At 42.4% G+C, this 17,147-nt stretch overlaps 1 protein-coding gene across 1 annotated transcript in view; it reads left to right on the forward strand.

The window, feature by feature from the left end:
- The window catches only part of LOC122801244 (rootletin-like), a 2,937,720-nt gene that overhangs the window by 679,639 nt on the left and 2,240,934 nt on the right, over positions 1–17,147 (forward strand). The window contains exon 7 of the mRNA XM_044070796.1: positions 12,616–12,722. Within this exon, the coding sequence (XP_043926731.1) occupies positions 12,616–12,722 (107 nt within the window). The remainder of the gene's footprint in view (positions 1–12,615; positions 12,723–17,147) is intronic.

The following is a 17,147-nucleotide window of genomic DNA, read 5'->3' on the forward strand; positions in this document are numbered from 1 at the left end:
GTAAGGGCCTTATAGTAGCTGATAAGAAGGGGTTGGTGGCAGTGGAAAGTAACTTATAGTCTGGACAGAAGGGGCGTAGCTAGTAAACCTGTGCCAGCCTTCCCCAGGTGTGTGTGTGTGTGTGTGTGTGTGTGTGTGTGTGTGTGTGTGTGTGTGTGTGTGTGTGTGTGTGTTGTGTATTTGTATAGAAACCAAATCTCAAAGTGTGTGTGTGTGTGTCAGTTATTTGGGCAGGGACACAAAGCACTAGTTGGACAGAGAAGTTGCTGAAGGTCTTGGCTTGGCCCCTCAGCTGAGATCTTAACCCTATAGCTGTACCAGTGGGGAGTATTATTGGGGATCTGGAGAAAGAGGGAGAAACCAGTCCCAGTCTGACTGTGATCTCTGTGTGCTCTTCATGGAAATTGTACTTTACTGTGTCTGTACTTGTCATCTTCCCAATGTGTACTTCCCTCATTGTTGCCAGTGGTGAGGATTGAGGCTCCTTGATTGCTGGGTGAGTGCAGGGATGTCACATATTAATTGGTTGACAGTGATGAGATAGCCATATCACATATTAATTTACTTCTAGTGGTGTGGATATTGAATTCCTGTAGCCTGTGTACAGTGGTCACTGAAGGCGTTTGTACTCTCTATCAGCCACGCAGCGAACATTCAAAGTTCACATCACAATTGTTTTATTTATTTATTTTTTTGTTAGCTTAGTTAGTCATGGAGAGCAGACAAGCATGTCAGCAGAGGAGTATGGCAAGCTGACAAGGAGCCATTTGGCTGAATGTGCCAGGTAAAGGACTGGTACATGGCAACCAGACTAAAGCAGAAATGATTGCAGCTTTAGTTACAGCTGCATCACAGCATAGCAACAAGGAGGACAGTCAGACTGACAGAGAACTTAAAAATCCGTTTGGAGTTAAAGAGACTTGAGCTGGAGGCCAAGCATTTTGAAATAGAAGCAGCAGAGAGACTGAGATGTCTAGAGGATGAGGAAAATGAGAAACTGAGATGCCTGGAGGCAGAAGAAAATGAGAAACTGCAATGTCTAGAGGCTGAGGAGAAAGAGAGGCAGAGGCAACATGAAAAGGAGGGGCTGACTCTTCGCCAGAGTCATGGAGGTAATGGGGAAGAGAGTAACTGAACCCCAGAAGCAACAAACGTCAGTAAATTCCTTCCACAGTTTACAGAGGGGGATAATTTTGATAGTTTCATTCATATGTTTGAAAGGGCATGTAAATAGTGTAATATTGACCAAGGGCACTGGGTACGGTTCCTGACCCCCTTTCTCCATGGTAAAGCTGTAACTGTTATTTCTAAATTGTCTGATACTGATTGTTTAAATTATAATGTTGTAAAGATCTGTCTTTTTGAATGTTTTAAGTTAACACCTGAAACTTACAGGAAAAAGTTTTGTGAGCATAGATGCAAGGCAGATGAAAGTGTGTGTGAATATGTTGCTGAACTAAGCATTTATTTTCATGGGTGGGTGAGTGGATGTCAGGTCACCACTTTTGAAGGGCTGGCAGACCTTTTGGTGAGGGAACATGCCCTTAGCACTTTGCCTGAAGACATGAGAATCTGGTTAGCTGATAGACAATGTACTACTGCAGATGAGTTGGGAAAGAAGAGAGACCTATGCCTAGCAAGCAGGGCATTACTGCACAAGAAGGGGACACCCAGTGCTGCTCATAGGTCTAAGGGAACCCATGGTGGGCAGCCCATACTGCACCAACAGAGTCCACCAGTAGCAGGGGAAGCCACTAATCCAGGCACATGTCCAGGACCAAGGGTTAAATGTTTTAAATGCAACAGTGGGGCCATGTAGCATATAGATATCCACAGAGGCAAGGTGGGGAACAAAAGGTGGGAGAGCCAGTAAGCGGGAATGACAAAATGCCAGCAGTAAGTTGTCTCGAGACAACAAGGGTACCAAACTACTACAAGAGGTTATATCCTATCTTAGTGAATGGGAAAGAGGCCATTGCTAAGGGAGACACAGCATCTGATCTAACCATTGTGAAGCCTGCAATGGTTAAAGAGGAGCACTACTTGTCTGGGCAGTCTACTCCAGTCAGAGCTTTAGGAGGGACCCCATTCCAAATACCTTTAGTTAGGGTTCACCTTGATTGGGAGGGTGAAAAAGGCAGCCAGCAAGTAGGTGTGTTTGAGGATACCCCTGCAGATGTCCTGATAGGAAATGATTTTGATAATGCAGTAACGTGTGTCCATGCAGTTACATGCAGTCAGGCTTGGAGACAAGCATGTGGGTCTGGAAGCCTGGGGGAGAACCAGACAGACCGCACACTTGCAGCCAGGACTGGTGAGGTGGTTACTTCAGGGAGGGAGCTACCTTGTAGCAGTGAGTCTGAAGGTGAGCCACAGCTGCTTGTGGGTACTGATGTTCCCTTGGACAGAGTGACTGCAAGGGCAGAGGTGAATAGTAGTACCCAGGCTGGCAGTGAGGCACCGCTGTCAGAGGATGCCAGACTTCCAGTGGAATGGGAGCTGGGAAGGGTTACAATGAGAGAGTTGGGACAGGCTCAGCTCTCGGACCGTACATTACAAGGCCTGAGGGAGGTATCCAGTGAGGCACCTGATTCTCAAGGGAAAGGGGAATCTGCATATTGAAACAAAGGGTTACTGTATAGAGAGAGGACCCCTGAGGGAGGGCTAGAAGGTGAGAGAATACAGCGGTTGGAAGTGCCCAGAGCCTACCATCTGGCATTTGTAGCCATAGCCCATGATATTCCCTTTGTATATCATATGGGAATAACACATTCAAAGAGACATATTATACAAAACTTTTATTGGCCTGGTATTTTGGGGATGTAACAGGGTACTGCAGGACCTATGAGCAGTGCCAAAAGGTAGGCAAGGCAGGAGACAAGGTGAAAGTTCCTTTGATGCCTTTGCCTGTGATTGAGGAGCCATTTCAGAGGGTAGTTATGGATATTGTGGGGTCTCCGTGTACCCCAAGTTCCCCATGGAAAATGTATATCCTAGTGGTAGTAGATTATGCTACCAGATACCATGAGGTGGTGGCGCTGTCCTCCAGTGAGACAGAAAAGGTGGCAAATGCTTTGTTAGAGATTTTCAGGAGGTAGGTTTCCCAAAAGAAATACTGACTGACAGAGGTGCCAATTTTATGTCAGACCTGCTGGCATGTCTGTGGAAGTACATCCCCAGACTAATGATCTTGTTGAGAGGTTAAACTCTACACTCAAGATGATGTATTTGCAGACCAGTTTAAGAGGGACTGAGACAAATATTTGCTCCATCTGTTATTTGCTTATAGAGAAGTGCCCCAGGAATCCACAGGTTTTTCACTCTTTGAGTTGCTGTATGGGCATAGGGTGATGGGACCTCTAGATATGATTTGAGATGAGTGGGAGGGTGAGTGTGAATCCCACAAGGAGTATGTTGTGGCATAGGTCCTACACCTCAGGACAAGGCTCAAGGAACTCATAGGCCTGGCCCAGGAGAAACTGGCAGAAGCCCAACAACAGAAGAAGGTCTAGTATGACAAGAATGCTCGAGCTAAAGAGTATGCTGTAGGGCAGCAGGTAATGGTTCTCATTCCTGTCAGACACAACAAGCTGCAGGCAGCTTGGGAGGGACCCTACAAGGTGGTAAGGAAGGTCAGTGATGTTAACTACATGGTAGAACTGCTTGGCAGGAGGCAGGGGCACAATTAGTACCATGTTAACATTATGAAAATGTACCATGATAGGGAGGCCCTCATGCCAAGTATCTGCAGCAGATGGCAGGAGGAGTCTGAGGAGGATCTGTTGACTGATCTCCTCAGTGAGGCTCAGACTGCCACCTCAGTGGAAGGGGTATCAGTGTCCCAGCAGTTATCTCCTACTCAAGTTCGAGAAATCCGAGCAGTGTTACAGGAGTTTGAGGGCATGTTCACTGGAAAACCAGGGTATATCTACTTGGTGCAGCACCATGTGGATACAGGACCCCAAAGGCCTATTAATCAGGCTCTTTATAGGGTGCCTGAGAGAATCAGACTCTGATGGAGGAGATACAGGAAATGTTGGAACTAGGGGTAATTCAGGAGTCTAGCAGTCCTTGGCCCTCCCCAGTGGTGCTGGCACCAAAGAAGGATAGCAACACCAGATCCTGTGTAGACTACAGGAAATTAAATAGTCACACAGAGTCAGATGCTTACCCCATGCCTAGGACAGATGAAGGCCTAGAGCAGCTGGGTGGGGCTAAGTATCTTACCACTATTGATCTTACCAAGGGTTACTGGGAGGTGCCCTTGACTCCCAGTGCTAGAGAGAGGTCAGCCTTTGTGATTCCTTTTGGCTTGCCTGACTTCACGAAGATGCCCATTGGAATGAAAAATGCCCTGTCAACTTTCCAGAGGCTGGTAGATAGTATCCTAGCAGGAGCAGGAGATTTTGCCCTTGCTTACCCAGATGATTTTGCCATCAACAGCCATTCCTGGCAAGAGCACCTTCAGCATGTCAGGGAGGTGCTGGGCAGACTGCAGAGGGCAAGGTTGACCATTAAGCCCAGCAAATGTCAGGTGGATATGGCAGAGGTCTCCTACCTGCTACATAGAGTAGGGAGTGGTAAAATCAGGCCAGAACCTGCCAAAGTGGAAGCCATTCAGGCATGGCCTTCCTCAGTTATGAAAAAGCAGGTGAGGACATTCTTATGGACAGCAGGGTACTACAGAATGTTTGTCTCCAGTTATAGTACCATAGCTGCTCCCCTTAAAGACCTGACAAGGAAAAACAGGCCAGATAAGGTAGTGTGGACCCCAGCATGTGAGCAGACATTCTAGAAGCATAATGGAGCTTTGGGAGTACCCCCTGTGTTAGTCATTCCAGATTACAGCAAAGAATTTGTTGTGCAGGTGGTTGTTTTGAACCATGGGGTGGGGGCTGTACTTAGCCAGCTTTCCTCAGAGGAGAAGAGCACCCAGTGGTAAATCTCAGTCATAGTCTCCATCCCAGGTAGAAATGCTATGCAACTATAGAAAAGGAATGCCTAGCCATAGTATGGGCACTGCAGAAACTTCAGCCTTATCTGTATGAAAGGAAATTCACTATAGTTACAGACCACAATCCCTTAACATGGATCCATCAAGTCAGACAGCAAAATGCCAAGTTACTGTGGTGCAGCCTAGGGTTGCAAGCATATGATATGACAGTGCAGCACCGCAGTGGGGTTAGCAATGCCAATGCAGCTGGGCTCTCAAGACGGAGAATGGGGTAAGGAATTCTCAGATAGGCTCAACCCTTTCAAGCAACGTTTCTCAAGGGTCACTTGAAAAACTAGCTTGAGTTTTCGGGGGGGGGGGGGATGTGACACTGCCAGTCCAGCTGTCTGGAATTTTGTAAACAATTCTATGTCATTTGTGAATATTGATATGATTTATACAGAACTGTATGTTATGCACTGAGCTTCAAGAATGTAACCACACCATACCCTGCTGGAACACAGAAGATTCATTTACAAATTTCAAGAAAATAAGCTGAAATTAAGTGCTTTATGATGAGCTATAAAAGTTAGTTTCAGTGCAGCAAGGAGACAGGATGTCTAGAGCTAGAAGTTGTTTCTATTGTCTTGGAGAGAAGTAGTTACTAGGTTAAAATATAAACAGTGTTTTATTGCTTTATGACTTCCTAGCAGCTGTACAGTTCTGAGAGATATATATTTCTCACTCAGAGGTGTTAAATTCTAAGTTTCTGTTTAGCCTGGGAACTGAAGTCAGGTGACAAAGAGTGATGTTATCCAAGCTGACCCAGCAGTAATATTTGATACTGATTTAAGAACTCTCTCAGAGAGAGACTGTGCATTTTGTATTTTGTCTTAGACCTAGCAAGAGCTTCCACTCATCATCATCATCTGCACTTGCCTGTCTGTAGGTAAGATTCAGGGCATATTATTTCTCTTAGATATATATAGGAATATAATAAAGATTAGTTTAGATGTTTTCTGTATTTATTTGAGACTGTCCTGCAATGCTGTTTTAAAATATTTCCTTGTGATTTTGAACTCTGAAGTTACTGTGTTGATTCACTTATTATTTATTATTAAATGTTTTCAAACTGATCTTTGTGGCTGATATTTGTGAGACATATTTAAGCTCTTAGAGTGCTTGCATATGTATTTGCTGACACTGTACAGGTCACAACTAAATAGCCTTGCTCTTGGTGAAAACTACCATTTGGATAATAGTGACATTACACAATAGAACTGGACACCCTTTGTAAGGGCATTATAGTAGCTGATAAGATGGGGCTGTTGGCAGTGGAAACTACCTTAAAGTCTTGGTGAAGGGGACATAACTAGTAAACCTGTGCCAGACTATAAGGTAGTTTCCACTGCCACCAGCCCCTTCTTATCAGCAGTGGAAGTGGAAACTATCCTTATTGTCTGGGTGAAGGGGAAATAGCTAGCAAACCTGTGCCAGCCTTCCCCAGTGTGTGTGTGTGTGTGTGTGTGTGTGTGTGTGTGTGTGTGTGTGTGTGTGTGTGTGTGTGTGTGTGTGTGTGTGTGTGTGTGTGTGTGTGTTTATATAGACACCATATCTCAAAGTGTGTGTGTGTGTGTGTCAGCTACTTGGGCAGGGACACGAAGCACTGGTTGGACAGAGAGGGTGCTGAAGGTCTTGGCTTGGCCCCTCAGCTGAGATCTTAACCCTATAGCTGTGCCAGTGGGGAGTCTTATTGGGAATCTGGAGAAAGAGGGAGAAATAAGCCCCAGACTGACTGTGATCTATGTGTGCTCTTAAGGGAAATTGCACTTTACTGTGTGTGTACTTGTCATCCTCCCAATGTGTACATCCCTCACTGTTGCCAGTGGTGAGGATTGAGGCTCCTTGATTACTGGGCCAGTGCAGGGACGTCACAAAATGTTACAACTGGAATTCCCAGAACTGCTTCCATCCTTCCAGTGCACTTAGCATTGGAGGATGTGTTTGTCACAGCCTGTAGTTTCCCTGACAACCAGCCTCATACCTCTCAACCACATCGAACAAGAAATCTGGACAAAGCCTAAATTAATTGGGGGACAAGTCCAAAAAATAGAGACAAATTTTACATATTTCTGTTATAAACTTATAAAGTTGACAGAATAACAAGATTTGTGTTAACATGCAGGGTTGGGAGGGTGGCCTAATGGTTAAGGTGTTTGCCTTACAAACACAAGGTACAGGGTTTGAGTCTCACAAGGGATAATTGGCTAGGCTTAAAATGGCTCGCAAGGGCAGTTAGCCTAGTACTAATCTATGAACCTATGAACCTATGCATTTTCTGAAGGATACAAAGTCTGAAACTCAAATGTATGCCATTATTTATTTACTTCATTTTTCAATGATTTGTCAGAAAACCACACATTTTATGCTGAAGGCACCAAAAATATGAACCAAAAATCTGGACATTCTGAAAAAATCTGGACAGTTGAGAGGTATGCCAGCCTATTACACCTGTGAAACCTGATCGACGTTATAAAGTTCCATAGTCTTTCAAATTTCTACACACTCATCCCTGACTTGACCCAGCAGCTACAGCTTCAGTCAATCAAGCTTCTGCCAAGCATTTTGTTAACTCTATTCTTTACCCTTCTGACAAGATGGTAAAACATTTTGTAGAATTTTGAATTGTGAAGCTAATAGGCTAAAGTTTATTCTGACTAATTGTAAAAGTATGAGGAATGTTTTATCTGCAGTTCCTTCTTTACAGGAAGAAATCCTGCTTTGTGTGGTTTAGTTTCTTCTATTTCTGAGGTCACTACTCTTTGCTTAATGTATGTTTATACTACATCCAGGGTTGTTGCACTCGTACTGTGGTGTGGAGGTTTGCCTGGCTGTGTTCTCAAAACCTGTCAGGGAATGTAAAAGATAGGATTTTAAATTCATCTTTAGATAGAGATTTAGTTTCTGGTCTCTCTGTTGCAGAGGTTATCAAAAATGTGATGGGAGGGGTAAGCTGATACAGGTAGTCTCTTAGATTTTTCAGTCTGCCTTCTCTAAATTTTTCAAGGGTATTTCTGCTCCCTTGTCCACCTTTGGCAAGAAACAAAAAAAGTTCTCAGCAAAATGCTAGTAAGATGACATTTATAAACAATAGCAGGCAGGATCTAAAAAGAAAGCTGGAACACTCTAAAACAAAGGACAGTGAAATAAGTCAGAATGACTATGTAAGGAACTTTGTCTTCCCCTCTCACCTTACCCCTTCCAGAAAGTCTGAATCTCCATTTATGTCTTTGGCATCAGGTTGTTTCAGACAAATGGGCTCTGAGACTGATTCAGCGGGGGTACAAATGGCAGAGGGATGGAATCTCTCCTTTGCAGGGAATTATTCCACGTCCCCAGACCAAACAACTCTGTCCTACACAACATGCTTTCTCGGGAGTAATAGAAACAATTCCTCATTCCCAGTGGGGAAGAGGTTTTCATTCAAGAATGTTTCCAGTGCCAGAGAAAGAAAGAAAAAATATGCATGGAGACAAGTTCTGCACCTGTCTTTCCTAAACCACTTTATAATAGTGCCCAAGTTCAAAATACTTTCTCAGTCTTTTACCCATTCTTCCACATTTGGGTTTTTGGTAACCTTAAATTTAAAAAAATACTTATCACCACATTCCTATCCATCCAGGCATCAGACATTAGCAGTTCTCAGCCTTAACCTTTGGGCTTTCCAAGTACACAAAATATCTAGCTGTGGTTTTAGCACTTTGCAAGCTACAGGGTATCCAGATGTTTCTGTATTTAGATGACTTGTTTATCTTTGCTTTTTTTTCAAAGTGTCGGGAATCTCTCACTTGGGTGAGAAATCTCATATGTAGGCTGGGACTCCAAGAGAACATTCAAAAATCTTTTTTGAATCCATTACACACGATTGTGTTCCTAAGGTGCTCCTAGACACTTCAGTAAAAAGAGCTTTTCTTTCACAGAAAAAAATAGATCTATATTTAGACATATTCTAGTGGTTTTCCACTCAGACCTCAGGCACTGCAAGGAAATACCTTAGGATTCTGAGTCTCATGACGTCTATGATTCTTATGATACCTTTGGCAAGACCCAACATGAGAAAGGTAGAATGGTATCTGAAGTCTTTCTGGTCCCCGCACCAACACCCATTACCTTTTCAGATTCCAGTTCTCTGATTTGTGAGAGTCATGCATCCCTGAATCCAGGTCTGTCCTTCTCCCCTTCTGCTCAAAAGCAGTCAGTCACCACAGACACCTTGGACATTGCTTGAGGAGCAGTGCCAAGGGGGGAATAAAAGTGCAAGGCATCTGGAGCAACAAAGATGGACACAAGCACATAATTGTAAAGAGATGTTTGCCCTTATCAAGGTACTCAACTGTCTCAAGCACATTTGGTCCCCAGGACCATTTCAAGTTGTTACAAACAATACCACAGTGATGTGGTACATAAACAAGCAAGGGGGAACCAGCTCTTACCCCCAATGCCGACTAGCCATATTAGCATGGGAAATAGCTTTATAGCTATATAGCTTTAAAGCAAATCTCACTATACAGGCATCCTAAATTTTGTCAGAGCAAATTTATATTGCAAACAAGCTGAGCAGGACAAAGACAGACCCACACAAATGGAAACTAAATTGGGGGTCTTCCAAGATTTGATTCATCTTTGAGAAGTTCCTTAAGTAGACCCTTTTGCTTCATTGCTGAACAGTCATCTGGCAAGATTCTGCTCCAGGACAACATACAAGAAAGCCTGGAAGACAGATGCCTTTTTTTTTCCTTGGACAGGAATATTCATGTACGCTTTCCACCCTTTCCACTCATATCCAGGCTAGTTCATTTTGGTGACTCTCTTCTGGCCCAGGCAACAGTGATTCTCCCTTATTTTGTAATTGTCCAGAGGCAATTACCAGACGCTTTCTCACAAACTGGATGTACTTACCAAGAACAAGAGGTGTTTCATACATCTAGACCCCAAACAACTTCAACTAATTGCTTGGATGATAGGGTCTTAATACCTTTTAGGTGCCTGTTCACTGAGAACGTGCAGTAGATACTAACTGGGGCAAAAAAACTGCTACTATAAAATGATATATTAGCAAATAGAAAAGGTTTTCTAGTTGGTGCTAACAACATAACCAACAGCCATTTAGGGCTAATGTTTGTCTGTTTTGCAATATTTGTATGAGTTGCTTTCCTATGGCCTTTTTTACTCCTCTATCAAAGTTAATTTCTTGGCAATTTCAGCATATCTGCTCACGGATCCCTCTCTTTGAAGGCATTCCCGTATCAAAATGTTTTTGAAACAGTTTTTTTCATAAGACATCTCAAAGAAAACCAGTGGTTCCTGCTTGAGATCTTAATTTTGTGTTAGAGATGCTAACATTGCTCCATTTGAATCAGCTCATCTGGCTTACTTGAGGTTCTTAACATGGAAAACAGTTTTACTGATTGCTCTGATCTTTGCAAGAAAAGTATGTGAGTTGCATGCTCTTACTTTGAGTTATCCTTATGTCTTTTTCTACAGAGTCAGGGTTTCCTTGAAAACTAACCCTTCTTTTATGCTTAAATGGTATCTGAGTTTACTTTAAGCAAACTCTCCATATCCCTGTGTTCTTTTCTGAACCCCCAAAGGAGGGAGAAATTATACTTCATACTTTGGATGTCCACAGGCAACTCGGGTGCTGTCTTGATAGAACAAAATCTTTCAGAACTTCCAGTCAGTTGTTCATTTCACATGAAGGCAAGAAGAAGGGTCAACCTGCGTCAAAGCAGACTATTCCCAAATGGTTGTCTTGGACTATTACCTTTTGTTATTCCTACCACAACAAATCAATTCCAGGAAGGGTCAAAGCACATTCTTGGAAAGGATTGGATTCTAAAAGCAACACCTTGGTCCACTGTACATACATCTACAAAGCACTTTGAGCTAGATTCCTTCTCCAGGTCTAGGTCAGGCTTTGCTAGGGCCATTCTCCAAGGGCAGCTGGACCCTTCTCCTTCCACCGCCCAGCTGTTCTAACCTATGGTAATCCACCAATTATAACTTAGGCTACTGCAGCAGTGGTCAGAAGAACATAGTACAGTTGTATATGTAAACTTGCAATCATAGTAGATGTTTGAATGATCACTGCTGCAGTAGCCACTCCTTCCCCCATTCCCCCTTGCTTTTTGGTGTGTTTTTTATGCCAGGGTATGGAAATTTATTTTTATGTTGTTCCTAGCCTTGTCCTTTCAGGGATCATCCTCCCTGTTTTTATTGGCATGAAAGCTCTAAAGGGCTTGCCACCCAACCCTGTCTTTTTAGTCAGCTCAACTTGAGCTGACTAAATGTTTGGGTGAGTTGAAGGTGCTCTGAAGTTTTGGAAGGTGTCCAGCTATTATATCCTATGCAGAATATAACCCATATAGCTTAGGCTACTGCAGCTGTGGTCATTTGAACATCTACTATTATGGTAAGTTTACTTTGCCATTACTAGGGTCTTGCATTACATTGAATTGCATGGTATAGTTTAGTGTCATTTGAAGAATATATATTTTTAAATGTGATGAAATGAACAAGAAGCTTCACTGTAGTATTTAATATTGATACAAGCTTTTATTTGTGGAATTCATAATATAGAACATGAGCTTTGGTTGCAAATAAATATAACTTAATATACTTATTTTGGTTGTAATTAACAGATCCTAAATAATAGAATCACTCTATTTTTGCCCACTGTGCAGTCTCTCCACTGTAATTTGACCCTGCAGCCCTCCCTGGATGGCTTTTAGTGCATTACACACAATTGGTATGCATTAAAAAAAATCCATGCGCTGTTTCTATGCCTCCTATGAACAGTCCTCAAATAACGCTGATTGTTCTTGTACAACTGTTTTCTGAAGTGCTTTGCTAAATATTTGAAATGTTCCTGTTGTGACTTCTCCCCCATTTTCCTATAATGTATGACTCTCAGGCTGTTGTACCCTCTAGCGTGGAATCTTCTCTATTTTATTTGTTGTTGATAACTCCACCACCTTGTTGTCTGTGTGCTTAGAGGGGGGGTGGGAATGTAATGTCCAGTACTGTACACAGTACATCTATGGGGCCTCAATGACTGTACAAGATAGTATGTGTATTAATGGTAAGGCCTCTGCTGTATATCCCAGTGCCATATGAACTCTTCTCTGTTTTCACTGTATTTGTCCAACTTAAGTTCTTTTGATACAACTACCCAAATGTCATATAATTTTCTTGCTGTTATTATTTTTAATACACTTAACTTGCCTAGGTACCTGCTTTGTAACTTTTGAGTTTCTTTCTTTAATATGTTACTCTAAGATAGCTGTTCTTTCAGCATAAGTGATTTAATTAGGTGTAAGCCCTATCTATAAACAGCCTCATAATTGGGGCCAGATTCCGAAAGACCTGCTCTCAGTGTAAGTGACTTAGTCCAGAATAAGTCACTTACACTGAGAGCAAGTCTTTGGAATCAGGCCCATCAAGTTCCTTTTAGACAAACTAACAATCAGGTTAGTAGGCAGAGTGTGTATACAACTAATCAAAGAATACATCAAATATGTAAAACAGAAAGCACTAACTTAGTAATGTCAACACAGGCTGATTACTTAAGAGATAATTCACATGTAGCATTAACACACATCACTGCATTTTTACTGTTAAAGCTACAGTCTCGTCTGGAGTCTACTGAATCTCGTCTGCGTAGAACAGAACATGAGCACAGTGCTAACCTGGAGAGCTCCCTGGTTCGTCTTGAAGAAGAACAACAGAGGTAGGTAGATAATGAGTTCTAGAAGTGTTTAGGAGACATTCATTTGCCCAGGTGTTTGAGTTACTTTGGTTAGTATCCTTTGCTGAATCCTTCCATCTTTCATTCCTTCTCTCCCTTTCTCCAGTGTTCCTGGTTTATGGTTATAAGGCTTCTGAAATACTTGTCTAACGCTCATTTTTATAGTTTCAGTTACTGAACAGGTTGAGTATGTTGATCCGTGTTTCTACTTTTATAGGTAGTGGGACCAAGGCAGAAGTCTGATTGTCATATGTTTGACACTCAGAACTATGAACACTGAAGTGCAAAAAGATATTACTTTATACTAATTCTGCAATTACAGTATCAAAGAAAACTTGGAAATTTACTCTTACTCCAAAGTACAGCTAACTCTTTTTTTGCAGTTTTTTTCCCCCGCTGCTGCCAGACATCAGCCCCATCCCAGGTTATCAGCCCATTCATTCTTCATTACTGGTGAAGGGTCACCTTGAAGTGGCCATTAGGGGTGGAGTAAATTTTTCCTATTAACCTTACCCCACTGTACCATCTAGTGACACCCTTGGGTGGGTTGTACAATGGGCATCTGAAACACAGCTCCCACTCACAGAAAACACTGTGCATTGGCTTTCTTAGCCTCCACCAGTGAAATCTGTCCATACTTGTGTACCCGTGGCCAAGTGCACTGCCTTACTCCAGGATAGGCACAGCCGTCCTCCTCCTCTGCTTGCATCATCAAGTGACCTGGGCCATAGTCAGGACTCTGTCTTTTTATGCCACCTGTGGAGTCATAAGGTAAAGCTATCTTGAAATTAGTATATGTAAGTAACAGAGGTATAAGGGGATTACCTCCTCCCATGTTGAGGTGTGAAGGGGTGAAAATGCTTTTACAGGCTTACAGTAATCTTAATTTTCACTGTGTTGCTCATAAGTTTGCTTAGTCTTCACTCTTGAGTCTTCATTGTATGTTTGCTGAACTTAGGTAGCTGTAAGTATTATTTTACCTTCATTTTCTTGTGTTGTTTAGTCCCTGTATCTCTGAGTTATAAATAAAAAGTTGCATATAATAATATCTTCCGGCCTCCTGTTTTCTTTTTTGTATTTGCCGTTTTTATCTCCTTGCTCCATGCATTCCTATTTCCATTTATCATCAGTCTTACAAATTCTGCATCACATAAAATAGTATGGCTATCTGCCAACATGCTTATGAATTTGTTTATTCATTTATGTATTTACTTACTTACCTACCTGTGTAAATCTCACTAGGCATCAGGTCTGTTTTCAGACATGGCTGCTTTAGATGCATTTCTTGTCTTCTGCATTCCTATTTCCATTTATCATCAGTCTTACAAATTCTGCATCACATAAAATAGTATCCTTCAATCTCCCATTGTTTCTGAATGCTGACATTTTTCCTTCTCTCAAGTCCTGCAGACCTTTCTGTTGGTAACCTGTGTTTACATAGCATTACATTCAGAGGATACAACTGTCACTTCCCACTCTGTTATGACAGACTTACAAGCAGTTCATATTTGAAACTGTCTTGTTCATTGCAACACTATTACATCAATAAGGATGCCGCTGTTAACATACAAATACTGTAGTCCTTATTATTTGTGCTGTTTGAACAAGCCTCAGCTTATGTAAAAATGCTTTTACTTAGTCATTTCCATTTGTTTATTTCTCTACCTGTATGTAACTTTGTTTTTGTTCATGATTATGTTGGTCTGGGTTGATTATCCACAATGTGACAACAGAGTCCCTCCAATTAAAAAATATAAATTCTGTTTGCTATTTAAGCTTGAAAGAATGAGGTTCAAATCTAAAGTATGCTGTTACAACGAGCGATCCTCTACAGTGGGAGACAGTTGCAATTTGCTTTTTAACTGCTATCTGCCAACATGCTTATGAATTTGTTTATTCATTTATGTATTTACTTACTTACCTACCTGTGTAAATCTCACTAGGCATCAGGTCTGTTTTCAGACATGGCTGCTTTAGATGCATTTCTTGTCTTCTGTAGCACCCTTATTCTGTGTCATGTACACCTCCTCCTGGGATATATTACGGCATTGTACATTGTGTCTAGGAGGGTGTGCCCAACCATATGGCCTTCTTTCTTGCCACACACACACACGCACACACACACACACACACACACACACACACACACACACACACACACACACACACACACACACACACACACACACACACACAGTTTGATCTAATTCCTATTTATCAGAGGAAAGAACCCATGTTCAGTTCTAAAGAAATGTAAACTTTCAAAGTGTTCTTGCAGTCATCAGATCCCCAGCAAGGGTCACCCAGGTGCTGTCTGTATTGACTGGACAAAGTGCATAGCATGTAGAAGTGACACAAATGTTGTCTGAAACCTGCTGTCCAGTGTAGGAAGATTAAGAGCAATGCTTATATCAAAGCTCACAGAACTGCAGAGTTGGAGACTAGCTAGTCCAAGGATTAGCTAGAGGTTCTGTCTTGTGATCCATGACAGGAGTTAGGAGCATGAGGTCAGGTAGTGGTGTAAGTCCTCTGACATAATGGCAGCCTGTGCCACTTAAGTGGCTGCAAGCACTGGTTCAACTCACAATGGAGTGGTCTTACATGCACTGCTGGGTGGCAGTCAGGAAAGAGAGTAGAGTTGATCAAGCAATCAGTTTGGGGAATGAATCAAAGTTTCAGCACTGCACTTCCATGTCTCCTTGTGAGGGCACAGAGGTTGTACACATGCTCAGAGAGGCTTCTCCTCACACTTCTTTTCTAAACCCTTGACCTGCTATTGATAATTCAGGATAATACAGCTGTATCTCTTGTGACATCTGGGCCCATGGTCATATCCAAGGCACTGAATGTGTAAGTGCTCTTTGATGCCTGGGGAAATATGATTGTGCAGATGTAGGAGTTCACCCGTAGGAAACAAGGAAATGGGCAAGCTTCTTGTACAGTCACACTATCACCACCATCAACATATTCCTGTCCTCAAATTGGGGGCACAGTGCCAGCTCTCCAGCTCTCACCTGGCCCTGACAACTTGCATGAAGCATCAGATGGTGCTAGGCCACCTTGTACCAGAACTGGCTTGCAGAAGAGCTCCATCCATATATATATATTAAAAAGACCAAGGAAACTAAAATCAAACCCTGTTGGACATCAGAGGTAATAATGTACTTCATTGAAATCTTCAGGCCAGGTACTTCCTACTGAAAGTGTTCCGATAGATATCATGTGAACTACTCGATAACAGTGCCCAAGGCCCTACAGATTAGCCACAGATGGCTCAGATCTGCTGCAGCATATTCAAAGAAGAAATCAAGAAGGACAAAGACTGAATGTTAATGCTAATCCTTAATACTCAGGAGAGCATCTATAGCCTGTGTAAAGGCCTTCTCAGTACTATGTCTAGTATTGAATCCAAACTGGATTATGTACTCAGTACTCTCAATAACCTTACCAATAAACAGAGGGTTAAACATGCACCAGTAGTTCTGAAAGTCATCCAGATCATGAGATTTCTTTAAGATTGAGGTCACCAAGGCCTCCCTTAAAATAGTTGGAAAATATCACTGCTAAAAAAGATGCAAATGGTCTAACAATCATAGGTGCTATCACATCAAGTCAATTTTGCTTGGCAAGGGCCCATTCTACTGATGGCAATGGGGTTCTAGGTATCTCAGCAGAAGATTGTTATAATGGCTTCCTCTGTACACTTGTGTATCATTTACTGTCATGTTTAGCTATGCTAAGATTAAAGTTAAAGTGTGGCAATATAGGTTCATAGGTTGGTACTAGGCTATCGGCCCTAGGGTATATAGAAGCCTAGCCATAACAATTCACTGGCTATTTCTTCCCACACTGTTTACTTCCCTGGACCCCTGTCTAGCAGGGCAACTGACATGATCCCCGGGTGAATTTCCTTTCTCCCATCCAATCATCAAGGTTCCTTTTGAAGAAGGCCAAAGAGGTGCTCTGCTTGACATGCATGGGCAGTCCATTCCAGAGTCTGGGGAGGCTCTGTGTCGGGAACCTATGCCCCCAGCATGTTTTGTTTATTGTGATGACAAGGTTTAGATCCCTGGAGCATGTGGCTCTGAGGGATTGGAATTTCTTTAAGTGTAGCATGCCCAACAGCTCTGGGTTTGACAGACATGGCCTTGTAAGTTTAGCAGAGATCACCTCTGAGTAGACGATACGCGGCAGAGTATAGCTGGAGTTTTTTAAGGAGGTCAGCATGGGGCATCTGCTTTAGGCCTGTGATTCTTTTAGTGAGGTATTTCTGTGGCCTTTCCAGTTGTTGCAGATGTCTTGAGAGGTACATACCAAATGGGGCGTTGTATTCTATAATGGGTCTAATGAGGGATGAGTACAGTGGGACAATGACCGCCTTTTTTCTGGATGAAAAGCCCTTAGTGA

This window comes from Protopterus annectens, chromosome 4.part1 (genome assembly GCF_019279795.1).
Source record: "Protopterus annectens isolate FY-2018-M chromosome 4.part1, PAN1.0, whole genome shotgun sequence".
Lineage (NCBI taxonomy): Eukaryota > Metazoa > Chordata > Ceratodontiformes > Protopteridae > Protopterus > Protopterus annectens.